We start from the raw sequence: 18,844 nt of genomic DNA, 5'->3' as shown, positions 1-18,844 counted from the left end.
GTATCCCTTGACCCTAGATGAATCAATTTTTTAAAATCCCTCCCTTTTAAGATGGGGGCAGATCAGAGTAAGTTACAGTAAGTTATAGAAAATCTTTGAAACAAATAAGAAGAGAGATTCAGGTGACTCAAGTTTGAGAACCAGTGTGCATAATAGTTGATTATTAATTAATATTAAGTTGAATAGAAAATAGAGGGAATTTTTTGAAAATCTTTAGACTAATGTTTATATCTTAAGGTGTGAACTCTGTATTGCTTTAATAAAATACCTTATTAATTAGTTGGGCTCAACAAGGTGAAGAGAGTCTTTCTTGATCTTTGGCCAAAACCATCCCCTAAAATAGACCAAGAGCAGGAAACATAATCCTGTGTCACTTAATCGTGCCACTTGAAGTATGCTATTCTAAGCAAAATCACATATGTTATTTTGGGAATATTCTCGATTGTGTGTTTTTCCTTCCTTCCTGAATTAAAAAAATAACTAACAAAGCAAAATAAAAAAGATTTTCTGTTGCATCTTCCTTAAACTGTTTCTTGCCTCCATAAGATACTACTCGGCAGAAATACATTTAGAGTTTCTTCAATGTCTATAGAAAAAGAGGCAGACCTTTTCTAAGATGTGGCTTCTATTTATGCCCCAACCTCGTATACCTAATTACTTGTCTTTATTAGCTTTCTTATTTTTTTTTTTTGAACTTTCTGTTTTTCATGTTCAGTTTATATGCTAGGTATTGTGTGAATCTTCTCAAAACCTTAATATTGCCATTTTAGAATTGAGGGAATAACTGATGGAATCTAGACTTAAACTTGTGTCTAACTCAGACTCCATCATTTATACCTCTCCTGTGAACTGTACCCACTTCATGTAACTTGGAGAACAAGTGCTGTTGCTTAACTGTTAGTGTTTCGTTTAGTCACTTCAGCTACCTGCCCATATCTCCTCTTCTTTTAGGCCGTATGTCTTACCTTCTATATTGGACAATAAGCTCTCACCAGGAAGTAACACTTATGATGTCTTTTCCTGTGCCTTAAAGAATACCTTAGACTAGTAGGAGGTATTAGTAAAGCTATATTGATGTTGATGAAGATAATAGCTATTAATTAGCATTTGGTATTAAGAGATGATTTCAATTTCTGTGCTCTTCCCACATTTCTTAAAACTTCAACCTGTGAAATGTCCCCACACCTCTCTATCCAGATGGTTTGACTTAAGTTCCCTAGTTCACACTCTGAACCTCCACAGAGTAAGAAGCTCAGCTGTGGGAACTTTAGAGTCACAGTTCTTTTGAAGTAAAAATTTATGCCAGTCCTAGGGAGTGTGCCACATCACGATAATGGGATGGAGCTGTGACTGAGCACATCTTTCTAGAACGCTAAAGTGAAGTTCAACACTTTTCTGAACCATATTTCTTAGATAATAGAGGCATTAATTAAAACCTGCCTTTTGCAGCACACACATGGCAAACAGTGATACTGTGCTCAGCAGACAAGTGGGCTTTACTTCAAAGCCAGAGGAAAACTCATCAGTGCCTTCTCCAGTCTATCAAATCATCTAAGCTCTTTAAGATAATTAAATGGGATTGCAGTAGAAACAGCGAGGTGACTGATGTTTGTCTTAAATGCTTTTATTAGCTTAGTTTCAGTTCCAAGCAAAATGCTGTAAATCATGCACAGTGCTTAGATTTATAATTTAAATTCACCATTATTATACTATATGGCCACATCAGCAGGAGAAGCCCTCTGCCAGTATATCGCTAGCACATCAAAGAAGCTGTGTCCTTTATCAGAGCACCCACAGAGGCTGGTTTATATTTGTGAGCAAGGAAGTGCATGAATATCACAAACACCTGATACTGGAGAAGGCCAGTCAAGACCTGACCTTACATTTGACTGTACATATAAGGTTTGTATCTTAAAACATTGTAAACATTATCTTGTTTTAAGTGTGTGTAAATTGACGTGACCCATGCTTACATTTGGCCAACAAATAAACAGGTTTACAAAAATCAAACAAATCCATATTTTTAAAAAATGTTCTCTAAAATTACTCATCCTTATTATCTTTCTTCTCATAATCAAAATATGGACCTAAACACCAGTGATATTCAAAATATCTAACACAGGTATGGCACGGGGCATTAATTTATAAGAACAGAAGGCCTTACTTTTGCCAGGCATTAACCTTTTATTTATTTATTTTATTTTTAATTTTGTCATGGGTATACCAATCCTTTTTTTTTAAAACATTTTTAAATATTAGTTTCAAGTATACAGTTCATTGGTTAGACATTTATATAGTTTATAAAATGATCTTCCTAATTTCTCCTTCTTTCCTCTGGTTTTCCACCTAGCCAACATATTAATGTTGACTGCATTCCCTATGCTGTGCTCCCCATCCTCATGACCATCTATCAACTACTAATTTGTACTTCATTAACCCTTCACCCATTCTCCTAGCCTCCCCAACCCCCTCCCCTCTGTCCACCAAATTGTCCTCTATATTTTTGAGTCTTTTTGATTAGCTCGTTCTTTCTGATCCTTAGATTCTGAATATAAGTGAAATCATATTGTATTTATCTTTCTTTGTCTGACTTATTTCACTCAGCATAATAACCTCTAGGTCCATCCATATCGTTGCAAATGGTAGGATTTCATTTTTTTAATGGCTGAGTAATATTCCATTGTATATATGAACCATAACTTCTTTATCCAATTGTCTGTCGATGGACATTTAGGTTGCTTCTATATCTTGGCTATTGTAAATTGTGCTGCCATGAATATTGGAGTGCTTAGATCTTTATGAATTATTGTTTCGGTTTTCTTTGGATAAATACCCAGAAGTGCAATTGCTGGGTGAAAAGGTATATCCATTTTTAATTTTTTGAGAAACCTCCAGACTGTTTTCCATAGTGGCTGTACCAATTCAGGCATTAACCCTTTAGATGTTGAATCCTAAAGAGATCTAAGATCCCAGGGGAGGGACCAGGGAGGCTGTGTGTATGTGTGGCAGCGGGGAGGGGGGGAGTTGGGGATAGAGTGAGCTCAGGATAGCAGCTATTTATTAATGGTACTGAAACATTTCAATGATTTAACGTTATCAAACAAATGTTAACCATGCTTAAAAGTTCATTTATATTAATAGGTGGCACTAGAATTATGATGCTTAGAAATATAGAAAATTCTAATCTTGTGATAGAATAGAAAGGTTTAAAAATTCTCCCAGTTGTTGGAAAGGGATCTCAGGCTTGCCAATTAATCTTAAATGTAAATACAAGTAGCTCCAATCCCAATTATCACTGAGAAAATCAAGGAAGAAAAATGTTAATATTTTTGTGTCCCCAACACATTATAATTATTTTAATAACCCTGTAGGAAAATTTATTAGTTTACCAGGGCTACTATAATAAAGTATCACAGACTGAGTGGCTTAAACATCAGAAATGTATTTCCCCATAATTCTGGAGGCAAGAAATCCAAGATTAAGGTGTCAGCAGGGCTGGTTTCACTCTGAGGCCTTTCTTTCAGTTGTAGATGGCTGCCTGTTGTCCCTTGTCTTCACATGGAGCTCTCTCCCCGACTCCCACTCTCACTTCTATCTTTATTCTGTCCTAATCTCCTTTTCTTATGAGGACACCAATCACGTTGGATTGGAGCCTACCCTAATGACCTCATCTAACTTTAATTATCAAACTACAGAAATTTCTATTATCTCAAAAATTTCCCTGATGCTTCTTTCTTGGCATTTTCCCTTCATCTCTGTCTCAATACAGCCACTGGTCCTATTTCTTTTCTAGTGTTTTATGTAAATGGAGTAATAAGTATATGCTCCACTATGTCTGGCTTCTTATTTGCTGCATAAGGCAAAATGTTCTCGAGGGTCATTCATTTGGGTGTATCAACAATTCGTAACATTTTATTGCTGAGTGATAACCCATTGGATGACTATATCACAATTTATTTGTTGTTTATAGCTTTTGGCTATTAAGAATAGAGTTAATATAAACATATGGTTATAAGTGTTTGTATAGCCAGAACGTGTATTTTTATTTCTCTTGAGTAAATACATAAAAGTGGAGATTCTGCGTCATATGAGAAATACGCATCTAACTTCTTAAACTTTTTTTAAGAAGAATCTGTTAAATTGTTTTCCAAATGATTGTATGATTTTACATTTATATTAGCAATGTATGAGAGTTTTAGTTCCTCCATATTCCCACCAACGATTGGTATGACTGGCCTTTATAATTTTAGCCATTCCCATAGATATGTAATGGTATCACACTGTAGTTTTAAGTTTACATGATGATTAAATGATATTGAGTATCTTTTCATGTGCTTATTGGAAAATCATATATCTTTTTCTGAATTAGCTTTTCAAATATTTTATTTCCGTTTTTAGTCAACTAACTTCCTATTTTTAACTTGTTTGAGTTCTTTACATGTCCTAGATACAAGTCACTTGTGAGACATATATAATGTAAATAATTTCTTCTATTCTTCATTTTTCATTTTTAGTTTATTATGCTTACTTTAAAAGTAGATTTTTTACTTTTGATAAAGTTCAGCTTTTCATTTTGTATTCAGTTTTGGCCTTTTGTGTCCTATTTAGAAAATTTTTACTGACTCTAAAGAAGGCAAATATTATAGATGTAACTTTAATGTTAAACTTATGACACATTTCAAGTTGTTTTTTGCATTTGGTATTAGGTGAATGTTAAGCTTCATTTTTTCTGTACATACATCTTATTGTTTCAGAGACATTTGTTGAGAAGATTGTCCTTTTCCCATGGAATTACTATGGCATCTTTGTAAAAAATGACTATATGCACATTTATATAGGGGGAAAAGTATACATTTACTGTTTAATCTCTGTTTTATTCCATTGATTAAATCTGTTTTTTAGGTCAATATGGCACTGTCTTGATTACTGTACTGTATAGTAAGTCTTTAAATTCAGTAGTATGAGTCTTCCAACTTAAAAAGAATGTTTCAGTTATTCTAAGTTCTTTTCATTTCCATATAAACACTGGAATCACCAATTTCCACAAAGAAGAAAACTGGATTTGGACTGGAATTGTGATAGATCTATAGATCACAATTTAAGTAGTACTGACATCTTAATAATGCATCTTTTAATCTAGGGTCTGGCATTCTTTAATTTCTCTCAGAAGTTTGAAAATTTTAATGTAGAAGGCATGCACATATGTAGTAAAGTTTATCACTAAGAATTTTGTATTTGATGACATTATTGTTAATGGTATGTTTGTTCCAATTTTTATTTTTTGTTACTAAAAAGCTCAGTTGATTCTATATATTGATCTTATATTGTGCAACCATAATAAATTTCGTTAATTCACATAGCTTTTTTGTAGATATTCTAGGATATATGCATGATTCTGTCATCTTCCTTTCCAATCTATATATGTCTTTTTTCTTGCATTATTTTATTGGCTAGGACTTTCCCTCTCCCCCCCCCAAAACACCACAATGTTGCTTAGAAGTGATGAGTGAATATGTTTACTTTGTTTCTAACTTTAGAGAAAAGCACTTAATTTTTTATCATTTATACAAAAGTTAGCTGTAGATTTTTTATAAATATGCTTTATCCAATTGAGGAAGTTTCTTTTTAATCCTAGTTTGATGAGAGATTTTATTATGAATAAATATTGAATTTTGTCAAATTTTTTTATATCTATTGAGATAAGCGTTTGGGTTTTTTTCTTTATTCTGTTAATATGTTGAATTACAATGACTAATTTTCAAATGTTAGACAACCTTAGATTCCTGGAATAAATCTTACTTTTTTGGGGATCTTGTTGAATTTTATTTGCTAATATTTAGTTAATGGTTTTGGTATTTTGGTAATTATATTTGTTAGGGCTATTAGTCTATAGGTTTTTTTCTTTTTCTTTTTCTTTCTTGTAATGTTTTTTGGCTGATTTTATTCTCAGGGTAATGCTTTTCTCATGGAATTAATTGTGAAGTGCCCATCCGCTTTGCCATTTCTGAATCCATTTTTATTAACTAATTTCTCTCATGGTTATGGTTTACAATTTACTTCTTTGGAAACATCTACATAATTTTAGATTAGAAGATGAATATTTGGAACTTCATGTTGTTAAGTTGTTTTGATGTACTTCATTGCATGTATAAAAGATTGTCAGACTTTGCCCTGGGAGGCCTTTAAATATTTTGTGGATTAGTAGCTTCATTTTTTCAAAGCTTGTTTTTAGGCTGGTTAGTGCTTTAATCTAGGGGTGCTTTACTAATATGTGAATCTTCTGGGATTATTAATCAAGATAATCAATGAGAATTTTCCAAAAAGGTTGATCTGACTTTAAATGTCTTTCTGTTCTGTATGATACCTAGGAATTTTCAGCATACAACTCCTCAGTAGTTCTTTGCCTGGTTTCATGGAGTTTCACCCTAAGTGTATGTACAGCTTAATGTTCCATTAAAAGATACAAAGTCACCTACATGCAGATTTATTGATGTCTTTCTCTATGTAGCTTCCTCCCGTCTGGTACTCCGCTCCACAAATTCCAGCTACCTTAGTCTCCCTGTTCTGATCTCTGCCTTCTCAACTCAGTGTGACTACTTGGTTCTGTTTAGGAGTCCTCCTCTCTGTAGCTGGTCTGAAATGTGTCAAAGTCGGGCAGTCACAAGGCTCACGAGTTTGTTTCTCTCTTCTCATGGATCACAGTTCAGCTCTGTATTTGTTCACTGTGTGAAACAGTTGTTCAGTTTTTCAATTGTTTATAGTGGGATGATAAATCTAGCCTCTGTTTTAAACTATAGCCAGGAGAAAAATGCTTTAACTACCTTTTATAGATAAGTAAACTGAGATTAGAAGACTAAGTAGTATAGTGATGAATAGGAATTTGGGAATTAGCTTAAAATTTAAATTTTTGCTGTTTACCAGTTGTACAACCTTGAGTACATTATTTAACTTTCTACCTTGGTTTCTATACCTTTAAAATGGTTATGCTTATGGTGATGATGGTGATAATGATAGCAATAATAATAGAAATAATAATATAATGTTACAATGTATCTCTCACCATTATTATGATGATTAACCAAGATGAAGAATGTGAAGTTGTTATCACAGTGCTTGGCACACAATGAGTCTTGGATATGATGTTAGCTAATTAATGATATTATCCATGATCACTTTGGTAGAATTCTAACTTCAAGTTCAGGAATGTAATATTTGGTGGACAAGATTTTCCTTTAAAAAGTATACAAATCAGGAAATAGGTATATTTAGGACCATAAGACAAATCTGGAAGCAAGGACAAAGTACACTCATTTAAGGGAACATGAAAAATCTTGTTTGTGTTTGTGGGGAATTTTTTAAGTGAAGATCTGTAGATAATCCATCACAAATTCTCAGTTCAGTTTGTCTATTACTTAATTAATCACAATGATGGATAGCTTTACTATTAGGCAATAATTAACAGTTTCATAGTCTTGAGACTATCATCACTCAAAACACAACTTTTAAAGGACATACCCAGTTTCTTTTTAGAGCCCCATAAAATCTTGAATGATCATAAATAGAGTTCAACAGAGAAATGCCAGGGAAAGCTAGCAGGTTCCTTGTTGAAGGTTCATCGATGTCTGAGATGATCCTCATGAACTTAGAATGGCAAGTAGACAAGAAATAAGACATAGATTTGTCAGAAATGTAATGGAATATTTCAGCTCAGCAAGGGGAATTTAGAAATCTTTCTCTGTTGGCTGATCACAGCCAGTATATCAGCCAACAACATCCGTTTACTCTCAGATGACAGCAGCGCCAGTTAATCATCTTTGTTTATGTTTTGACTATTGATACACTTAAATTATATTCATATTGTCATGCAGAACAAACATATAGAAAAGTTTGCCTTTGATCTAAATATGGCTATTCCTTTGCTGTAGTGACATTTGAACTGTATGTCAGAATAAAATGCTTACAGCAAGTCAGGCATAAAAAGTAGATCATTTAAATCAGGTAATTAAAAAACACATCTAATTAATGGTAAGTTTGGCTTAATAATAAAATACCCTATTTCAACAGAAGTTTAAGTTGATTTATAAACGTGTAGACATTACCTCTGAGATTGATGCTATAAAATACTATGAATATCTCTGCAAATTCCTCAGTTCTCTTATCACTTTGACTTTTTAAATTTTAATGCTAGAGTCGTTAGTGTAAAGTATATTCTTTTTTAAAGTATATTCTTTCTTGAGCTAGAATAAATGTCATTCTTTCATGACCATTAAAAAGCTTTCCTTCCTCCCAATCATTGTAAACTCTCTGACAATGCTTATGAAAAGTCAAGAAAATGATTTTTCTAGAGGCCAGACTAAGATATTGCTTATAATAATTTAAATTGCAGAACTTGTTTCTTTGCAGTATATTCTGTGTAACAAGGTGTCTGCTGAAGAAGCTCATTAAAGCATTCCGAGGGTGTTGAAATATTTTCCTCCTGAAGACAAATGCTCCATGGTTGGCATGTTCCAACCACTGTCACACTCATTTAAAAGACTTCTAGGTCAGAGTTAAGCATGAGTACAGCATTTCTCAAGGAGATCTTTGACATTTTCTCTACCTTCTTACCTCTTCCCTCCATCGATTCCCTGTCTTTCTTCTTAAAGAAACATAAAGAGACACCAGTCAGAAATATAGATACGTTTGCTTGGTGTCTTTGGTTAGAAATAATCCAGACATCAGGAAGCTCAAACCAAGATGATTATTTACATAATCCTTAAAGTTGGAGGTTTTCAGATATACCGCAACTAAAAAAAATTTAAAAGCCAGTTTTATATACACTGTTCTGTCACCACAACACTGCTCTCATGTCACTAAGATAATTTAGCATCGAAACCAGCTTAGGTAATCATAAAAATTAAAGAACTGCCACTGGTAGTTTATTAGTTTCAAAGCTTTCCATAAAACTTCAACCAACATGACATTTTGATTGCATGTGTCCAAGAAGTGGTCAAGGTTGATCAATTAGCTTTGAACAGAAGAGTGTGCTCCTGACGGAGTGGCAGCTGTAATTATATGGTATGTTAATGAAAGGGATGCACTGAAAAATAATATCGCAATTATGTATTTACAGAGTGTTGGTTTCTATAAACTGGAGATTTAACAATGACTGCTAGAACAAATCATTACATTTCTAAAAAAATAAAAAATGCACAGAGATAGTATCAACTAAAAGGATTATGAAAATAATCTCAATCCTGTTTGTTATCTTCTTAATGAATGCCGTACAGAGTATCATAAATGCCCTTACATCCTTGTCGTATAGTGTGAATTACAAATAGAAAGACCAAAGAAATGGTATGACTTCCTTCTAATAGGGTCTGATACATGAATTCTTTGTCCTTTTCTCACTTATTACAGACACCTTTCATTACTGAGTTCTCATATTCTAATAATCAAGAAAAATATTCATAATTATGAGAAGACAATATCATTGCCATTTTTACAGTCACATTATAATATTTTAGTGCGTTGAATACAGTAATTATTTATTAAAATTACACAGAAATATGAATAAAATATTTTTATGTACAAAGTGGCACATCATGATTTCTACCTAATATTTAACAATACACTTACAAATTTTCCCTGCATTAATGTAATGGAAAACAATAAATACAAACATTAGGTAATATAAGCACATCAAGAAAGTAGGAAAGTTCTCATGGATAAAATCTGTCGTCTTTGGAAACTTTAAACTCAAGGGAAGGTCATGTCATTAGTAAACCCACGTGCCTGGGCTGTTAAGCTAACTGCTCAAATGAACTTCCTAAAATTCAGTCTCCTGAGGATGTTCCTATAAAATGCAGCAACGTGCTTTTTCACGTCTCAAGGGACAGGAGAGGCCCAGGATTCTTTTCGATTCTGTCAGATTATTGCCTGTCATCTTGGCATCGTTTTATTGGGACAGGTGACTGGTGCAGACTGGCGAGCAGGGTTGGAAGTCAGGATTGATTTTTCTCTTTCTAACCCTGGGGCATAGAAGCTGAAGATTAAGCCTGTGGGATAGGGGGAGAAAAAAAAAGTTCAGATTCTAAGAAAGTTAAGAAGTAGAGATGTTGGGGGAGACCATTTTTTTTTGTAAGGAATTGTTAGTGACTAGCCGATTGTTTTTCCCACCCAGTAGGGTTACTTGAATGTTTCCCAAGCACTTAAAATCCAACATGTCTGAAAGGAAAACCACTATACTGCCTCCCAAAGCTGTTCCCTCTCACTCCATAATTCCCATGTTTGCTATTACCTCCATGATCAATCCAGGCTCTCATGCTAGGTGTGTGGGCATCATCCATAATCCCAATCTTCCTTATTCCCCATTGTCTATGTTCAATCAGTCACCACTGCTGGAGAATTTTATGTGCCAAACATTTCTCTATTCCATTCTATTTCTTCATCTCCATCCCTTTCTTCACTGCAGACCTGGTAAAGCCCTTGTCCTTTTCCTAGGGAATATTGTAGTATTTTCTGACTGCTCTGCTTCCAGTGTCACTCCTTTTGAATTAATCATCCATAGTAAACTTCAGTGATGTGTCTCAAGCACAAATCTCATTATATGTTTCCTCTGATTAAAGTACCCTATCACTAATGTGATACAATTTGAGGTCTGTTGCTTGGGATGACAATGCGAGTAATTAAGAAATTTATTGGCAATTTTCATTTTTCTCCCTACTTATTAGGCTGCTAATAAGGATGAACAAGCGTCTCTTTACATCTGCTTCACAGGAAGGAGAGCCAGGGCTTTGGTTGATGACTTTGGGGTTTTCTCGTTTGCAGGACAGAAACAATTTTGTTGGTCCGAAAAGGGGCAGGAGATGGAGGCTTCTGCACCTCAAGTGGGAAAGGGGTAGTTTCCCGATCTGGCAGAGATTAGATGTGGCAGTGCTGGCTGTTTGCTAGAGTCTTGGAGGAGACCGATATGGGGGGTGAGTTGGGGCGTGGACAGTGGTACCAGGGTGGAGACCTGTACCCTGCTCTTTCATGGGATGGTTGGCAGAAGCAGGGTCTTTGGTAAGGATGGGTGCACCATTGCATTGTATGGGAGAAAGCTGGACACTGGCTTGGGGGTGGGGAGTTTGAAGAGCAGAGAGTAGCCACAGGATTCATGTCAAGCCTGAGTCTGTGGAAAGGACTGTAGAACAAGGTATTTATGATGTTCTTCCAGAGCATCTGTTGGTGATAGAGGGTCCAGTACATGCCAGAGCATGGAGTAGCTCTAGAAGGAGCACAATGATTATAGAAATACCAGCAAAACAGGACCCTCTTTCAAATTTTGTACTGATTTCCTGGATGAGTTTTATATCCAAGGTTGGAGAGTCTCTCAAAATGAATAAATGACTTCTTGATGGCATTAATGAAGGAAGAAAGAATCTGATTTTACTCTGCTTAGAAAAAGAAAGTGTTTCATTCTTGCCTTTTTAAAAATACAGTAACATGAACAGAATGTTGCAGTAATATCAGATTGCTCTAATCATTTTAAAATGTTTACAGTTAGTTTCTGTCCTTAATGTCATTGTGGAACAGTATCAGTGGTTCACTGACCTTGTGGCAGATGTGTACAGAGCAGCTCTAGGCTAATCAATTATTTATAATTTCTTTCATATACCATGTAGTTTCACAATTCTTTGCATTTGTACATTCTATTCCCTGTGCCTAGAAAAACCTAAGTAACCTTTTTTCTTATTCTATAAGTCTCAGATCATATACCATCTTTTCTAAGAAATTTGCCATTAAATTTCAAAGTGCCATGTCTATCTTTCCATACCACTTATCTTATTATTTACTATATTACACTAAAGTGATCTTCCTTATGTGTATTTCTCTCTACTTCTATAGGCTCCTTGAGGACAGCAACCATGTCATATACCTTTTTATACCTTGCCTAGTACTTGGCAAAGAGTTAGATCTCTGCCACTTTTTGTTCAACTCAGTCATACTCCTCTGTAAGTGAGTTTCCAAATTAAGAGTTTGCAGCATAGATCAGCTAGGTAAACATCTGGATTTATGTGAGTACAATGATGCTCACAAATAATATTGTATTGACCATTTTTTTCAAGGATCAAAAACCAATATAGGAACAAACTGAAGTTTTTATCAGAGTATATTCCATATTGATACCTTTCTCAAGAAATGGATCTGGCTTTATTAATGATTTTTTTCATTAGTTGATAATTTGCTCTATTTCCAACATTATAATCTCTCTAAACTTCCAATGTGTTGGCTTCAATAACAATAATACAAGACTTTACAGTTACTGAATCTCTCACAACCCTAAAATTTTATAAATCTGTGATTCTTACAAAGAATAAATGATCACTTTTATAATAAAGTATGAGGATAGATTCTTTAAGAATATTGACAATACTTTATAAACAAAGAAGCATAATGGTCTTAGGAGAAAAGATTGTTCAGTCTTGTTTTTATAATGTGGAACCCACTGCAAAAATTAATTCAGTTTTACTTTGAAACGCAATGTATAAGACTATTTGCTTCACCAGTATAATTTTTAAAAATTTCAAAAAAAGCTCAAATAAATTAAAAATTTTATTATTTTATTTTTGATTTACATTTCTGATTAGTAGTGGTATAAGAACTCCTATATGTAATTTTATGTTATCATTTTTATTCCCTCCTCTATAAATTATCTGATCATGGCCTTTGCTCATTTTTCTATTTCTCAATATGTATAAACATCTTTACTTGTTTAGGATATTAATTATTATTTCTATTATTTTTTAACTTATGGTGACATTGATTAACAAAATCCAATAAGTTTCAAGTGTACAATTCTAGAGTATTATTTAATTGGTGTCATATTTATGATATTTTCTCAATTTATTTTTTGTCTGATAAGTTTCTTTATGATAATGTTCTTATGTTTGTAATTTTTAAGTCGTGATATGGTATAATTTCTATCTTTTCCATTGAATTTTCTTATATTGTTTTATATTTTGAAATTCTTATTCCATTAGATACTTAATGAAACATACTACATTTTCTTCTATTGTCTTTTTTTTTGCATTTAGTTCTTTATACATATCTCCATAGAAATATTATTAGCTAATATCCCCACCACCATATTCATTATTGACCAATTTATTCAGACCATTTATTGGAATAAATAAGAAAAGAATGTGCTTTGCCTGCTTCACATTTTTGCATAGAAATTGTGGCTTTAGCAGTTCTATGTCACAGCCAATCAGTTTCTTTAGCAATATCATCCTTGCCACTCCTAGTCATAAAGTAATTAATCTCAGAAAAAGATAATAGAGCACATTTGTATTGTAAGTGAACACAAATTTATATAGAATTGCATATAGCTAATGTATCTAATATTTGATTCCAGTGGCCTTCAAAACTTAACAGAAGTTATTTTTGTACTAATAGCTATTTTGAGGTGGTCCCAGTGAATTAAACAAGAAAAATTTCTAAAATAATCTTTTTCTTATTTTAAAGAAATTATGACCCCCAAATGTAATAAATCTGCAGTAAAAAGTTATAATTTTTTGAAACCCTTATTAATCTTTCTGTTATTTATATAAAAGTCTCAGAGAGTTTAGAACTAGTTTGAATTGATGAATCAGTATCAGTCATGCCCATATAGTTTTTAATTTTTTCTCTAATTATTTTCTTATTTCTTGTGTGTGATTTCATGCTGTCACTAGACAAAGTTTTGCAGAGGGCAAAGATCACAGATTATAAGTATTTTGGAATTCTTGTCTGTCCTGGCAATTCATGTTAAATATAATATTCTGCACAAAATAGATAATCAATATATGAAGCAGCAGACACTAAATATATCCAGAATTTTATTTCGAGTTGAAAAATTTTAACATGGGTGAATATATCTATATTAGTGTTTGCTGTCGCATACAAAGCGAAAGATTTCTCAACTTGTTTTCCCAAATTTCTAATTCTAATGACTACATTTCTATTTATCCTGAATCTCTGAATTGATATCTGATTTCTAGTTGATAACCTAGAAAGTGATTAATTACTCACTGGTTACTACATTTAAAGTATAGTGATTGCTAAGAGATATACATTGGAAAAAAGTAAGAAAAATAGTGGAGTTGATAGATGTCAAACTTGTTCCCATTATTTTCTGATCTTCATCAATACTGTAATTCCAAAATTATGCAGAAGAGCAACAAAAACTATCACTGCAATCAAAAGATACTTTTTAAAGTACAAAAATAGAAAGCAGTGGGAGTTGAATGGGAATGTTTTTGGTTGAGCTTCTCTGGGTCAGCACTTCTCCTTGTCTCCTTTCTTTTTTTTTCTTTCCAACTAACGGAAGACTTTGTCTTCCTCCAAATGTGACAATTTAGTTACTAAATTTTGTCCACTTTGATCATCTAGAAGGCATTCTAGATTCATATTCATAGTGAATATGGTTGCAGAGAAACCATAACTAGTATGGAAGAAAGCTTTCTATGCACATGTCTCCAGAAACTGCTCGAACTTCTCAGCTTCTTGAATTTTGTACCTGAAGGCAAACTTTCAGATTTCTCTCATTCTAATCCATTCCTTGCTGGCTGGAGAGTGATGGAATTCTGATACATCTGATGGCACTCCTCTGACCATCTCCTGCTTCTGCCCAGAGAAGTGTAGTAGTCATCATTTATGCAACAAACACTAGCTGAGTGTCTGTATCAGTATTGTATTAGTGGCTGGGCAGGAGACATAGGTAGTGGACACAACAATGATATTCTGCCCGCTGGACTCTACCCAGAATGACTGCCATTGTAGTCAGGCCAATTATGGGCACATACATATTTATTTGTTCTTTTTTTTTTTTTTTTAAATATTAGTTGCCAAAAGGCAAATTCTTCTGCAGGTTCTAAAAAGGACCAGACACTCATTGTGAGACCATTAATCAATGATTCTTGTGAAAACTAAGGTAAGAAGAAAATCTCCTTAGCTGGTTCTAGGAAGGCAAAAGACGATCCCATGCTAAGCTGGGAGGGTTAATTCTAGCAGGTCTAAAATTGATCTGAGCTGTTTTGCTGAAATAAGAAATGTACCTGCTTTGTACCAATTACTGGTCAAAGCATGGAGCATGCAGAATAACGGTGTTGCTTGAACCTTAGTTTTGAGAGTTTTCAATTATTTATTGATTGACTATTATTGTAATGAAATTGATCATTTACATCTGGTCTCACTGAAATACCTGGAGGGCACTATCCCTCAGCTAGTTATATAGCAAGAAATTGCCTGTGGGACCAGATGAGTATAAGAAACCCCAGCTGAGAATGCATTTTGGATCACCTTATTTGAGGTGCTTTGTGCATACATCATGGTTCTTGGACCCAGAGAGAAAGTACATCCAGGGTTAGTCCTTACAGACAGAGGACAATCAGACTTTCTTGCTGGCTTGTCTGGACCCCATGCCTTGAGCCAGGCTTTGGCTGTGATACACATTTTTAATGCAGCTGTTGTCTCATATTCTTGTCTTGCAATAAACTACAAATTTGTAAACATTGCCATTTTGAGTCCTGTGAGTCTTTGTTAGTGATAGAACCCTGTATAACTGCCACTGTCAGTGTGTGTATAGTGACCCGGGTAAAGGCAAACTGCATTTATAAGGAAACATTAGCAACGGCAGAAAGAGTAAACTGTGTCATCCCTGAGGTAGGAAGGGCAACTGGAAGAACTTTTTACAGCCCCCAAGACGTTCATTTCTCTAGCAAATCTTCTTAGCGTTTGTTTTTAGACAAATAGGCAATGATGGTTTCACAGACACAAACCATTAACTTTTTAGCTTATAAAAGTTTTTGAAAATAATCTAGCTTGCAGTAGGCTAACGAAACAGATATTAATGAGTGTCTCAGTGAATAAAATTAGGGAACTTACATATGTACTGCCCAGGTATGGGGAGGATCGATCAAGCTGTCAGTTCTTGTTTTTCCCTTGTGCAGAGTGCTCACCTGAAAACAGAAGGAATGTTTTGATCTATGAGCTCAGGGAGCAAATAAGGAAGAAAATAAAGTTTCTTGGCTTGTTTTTTGTTTTTCAAAAAAAGTCCAATTTCCCTGCAAGAATGTCATTAGAGCTACAATTTGCCTCTTGGTATGGCCTGGAAATTGTTCACCAAGATTGATGAGCTTTTTTTGGCCATCATCATTTTTCACCCTAAAGGAGCAATGCTAACTAATTCCCCTGGTGTAGGGGTGAGGGTGTGAGTTTGGAGGTGATAAGACAGGCACCCTAGAGAATGAGCTATTGATTTTTGCTTGTTCCATGAGCTGGCTCTGCCTAAGCAAAACCGTGTCATATAGTTAAAGTGCTATTTTATCAGGAAAACATTCTAAAATCCTCTGTTTAAATAATTCAGTGAGAGTTTTGTGAAAATGAATTTGTATGCCCACATGAACACTTTGGTATCATACAGAACAGCACAGGGGACATTTTTCAAAATAATGGTGTTATTCTATCATCCAATATAAAGATAAATATTAACCTAGGATGATGGGAAGCTGAGAGACACCAAGCATTTTTACATGCCCCTGGATTTGTGATCAACACAGTTGACATTATCTGTGTCTTTCAGACAGATTCAATATTAGTCACACTATATAAAAGTAACATGGGCCAAAGTCTCCAGCTTTAGGAATAAATGTCATAGTTTTGCTCCAGCTTTTATCTTCCAGTCAGGAAACCTGTCTTATGGGGACTCCATTAATGTCATCTGTTACCTGCATGGAAAGGGTGATAATAAATAGTGCTAGAGACCTATGAGGAGAACAAACCAGAACTTCCTTGTGAGAGCTCCTTAGGTCCTGTGCTCAGAAATGTCGGGCACAGAGCGACAGCCCAACCCCCAAACAACCCTTCGGTCACTATTACTTATACTGTATAAAGCACAGCACCTCCTGGAATCCATGGGTATGAACTTCAGGAATGAGAAGTAAACAAAATAAATATTTATCAAACCCCTACTGTCGGCCAGAAGTCAGGTAAAGCATATCGTATGAAAATTATTATCATTCTTAATATATCCCTTCAAGATCTATCTAATTGGGAATAGAGAATATGAGAAAGATTCAATAACAATCTGATTCCAATAATAGTTCTAATAATGATATCTATGGTAAAAGCAAATGAGACACATACATACCTAGAAAAAAAAAAAACAAACTGGAATGAAATACACCAAAAACCAATAATGATTACACCAAGGTTGCGTTTCATTAGTAATTTTAAATTATTTTCTATTTCGTATTTTTTCTATCTTCCATTGTACATAGTGTGGTCCAATACTAAAATGACAATTTAAGCCACGAAAAGATATAACAAGGCAATAATGTATGTTGATTTTCCAAATTGATATGCTAAGAAGAGAGAAAGACCATGTACAGCTGGGACAATCAAGAAAGCTTTGGTGGAAATGTAGAGATTGAGCCAAATATTTATTGAAAGGCTGAGAACATAGAAGCTGGATCAATGTATAGCTTTATGAATTGATGAATCTTTTGCTAATCTTTACACTTTTATTCATTTCTTGTAGTCAATGAACTTTTATTTGTAAAAATAAGCAAAAAAACAAAACAAAACTGTGTATTTACTGAGTAGTTACCATAATATACTAATTAATATTGGTGTACTAATAATATACTAATAATGTGCAATTACTATAATGGTGAGGAGCGGGAGGAAGGAGTGGCAAAAGAGAGACCAAGGCACCAACTTCTCCTTCAAAAGAGCTTGAGTTCACTGAGGAAGACAGGGACAGGAGATGAATGATGTCTGGGCAATACGCCATGTTAAGTGGTTCCAAACTGAACGAGAGAAGTCTGGCACATCACAGCAGCCCCGGTAGACATGCTCATGTGTTTGAACTTAATCTTAGCTAATACACACTTATCTGAGTTTTCTAAGCAGAAGAATATTATAATAAATTCAGATCTGCTTTTCCTTTCACCAAATAGTTCAAAAATCAAGTAATGCTTTGAAACTAAATTCAAAGGTACTGTGTTTTCATTGTTCTGTGGTCATGGATTCTTTAATAAACATAAACAGTTTTCCTCATAAATTTTACAGCCTTAAATATTAAAAATGCGGTAATGTATATTTACTATATGAGATGTGATGTCAGTGGAAATCACATTTAACATGAACCATGTCATGTGTATATTTTGCAGTCCATCACAGGCTGTTTAACTGAGCCAGATCCCTTACCAAAATTGCATGGGATTTTATATGTTACCATAAAGGACTCCTCGATCTCCTATGTTTGGTATCCAGTTTTTTTCTGAAAGCACATTCTTGTTATACTCTAGTAGACGTTCTCTTTTACATTAAAGAAAACTCCTAGTGTAAATAATCTAATTTTAGACATTCATGGGCTACATCGTCAACAGAAAAACCCTGCTTGGGAGAGAAGGTATTTAAAGGAAGTAGGGAGTATGGAAAGATAAACACCATGGACTACTGAGAGGACTTTAGGGCAAGAAACTGTCTTATCAGAAGAAAGTTAACAGAACAATAACCATGGTTCATTCAGACTCCTAGAAATCCAGGCAATTTAGCATCCACTGGCATTTTCCTTGAAGGTAGATGGCTGCAGAGCTCTTTTTCCTTGGAAACATGATTTCTTAACCTCTAAAATGATATATTTTACTTTTCGGATATAAGACTAGAGTTTATAAATGGAAATACTGACCAATCCAATGAACTCTCATGGCCGCTGAAGCTCAAATTTTGTTTTATTACTTCTTAGGCATATGAATTCACACTATATTTCTTAGACCATAAAGCAAATAACATAAAATGTCAAACCTATCAATTCTGAGTGGTAGGTGGTCAGATA

At 34.2% G+C, this 18,844-nt stretch overlaps 1 protein-coding gene across 3 annotated transcripts in view; it reads right to left on the bottom strand.

Moving 5' to 3' along the window:
- Positions 1-8,896: 8,896 nt before the first annotated feature.
- The window catches only part of EMCN (endomucin), a 98,410-nt gene continuing 88,462 nt past the window's right edge, over positions 8,897-18,844 (bottom strand). For all 3 annotated transcript variants that reach the window (XM_023531397.1, XM_011361518.2, XM_011361517.2), the window contains 2 exons: positions 15,889-15,962; positions 8,897-10,037 (listed from right to left, as the gene is read on the bottom strand). In XM_023531397.1, coding sequence (XP_023387165.1) covers positions 15,928-15,962 — 35 coding nt within the window. In that variant the 3' untranslated portion in view covers positions 8,897-10,037; positions 15,889-15,927. The remainder of the gene's footprint in view (positions 10,038-15,888; positions 15,963-18,844) is intronic.

Source organism: Pteropus vampyrus, unplaced genomic scaffold, assembly GCF_000151845.1.
Source record: "Pteropus vampyrus isolate Shadow unplaced genomic scaffold, Pvam_2.0 Scaffold67, whole genome shotgun sequence".
NCBI classification, from domain to species: domain Eukaryota; kingdom Metazoa; phylum Chordata; class Mammalia; order Chiroptera; family Pteropodidae; genus Pteropus; species Pteropus vampyrus.
Note: the sequence above shows the minus strand (reverse complement) of the source record. Positions and strands in the feature narration are given on the sequence as shown.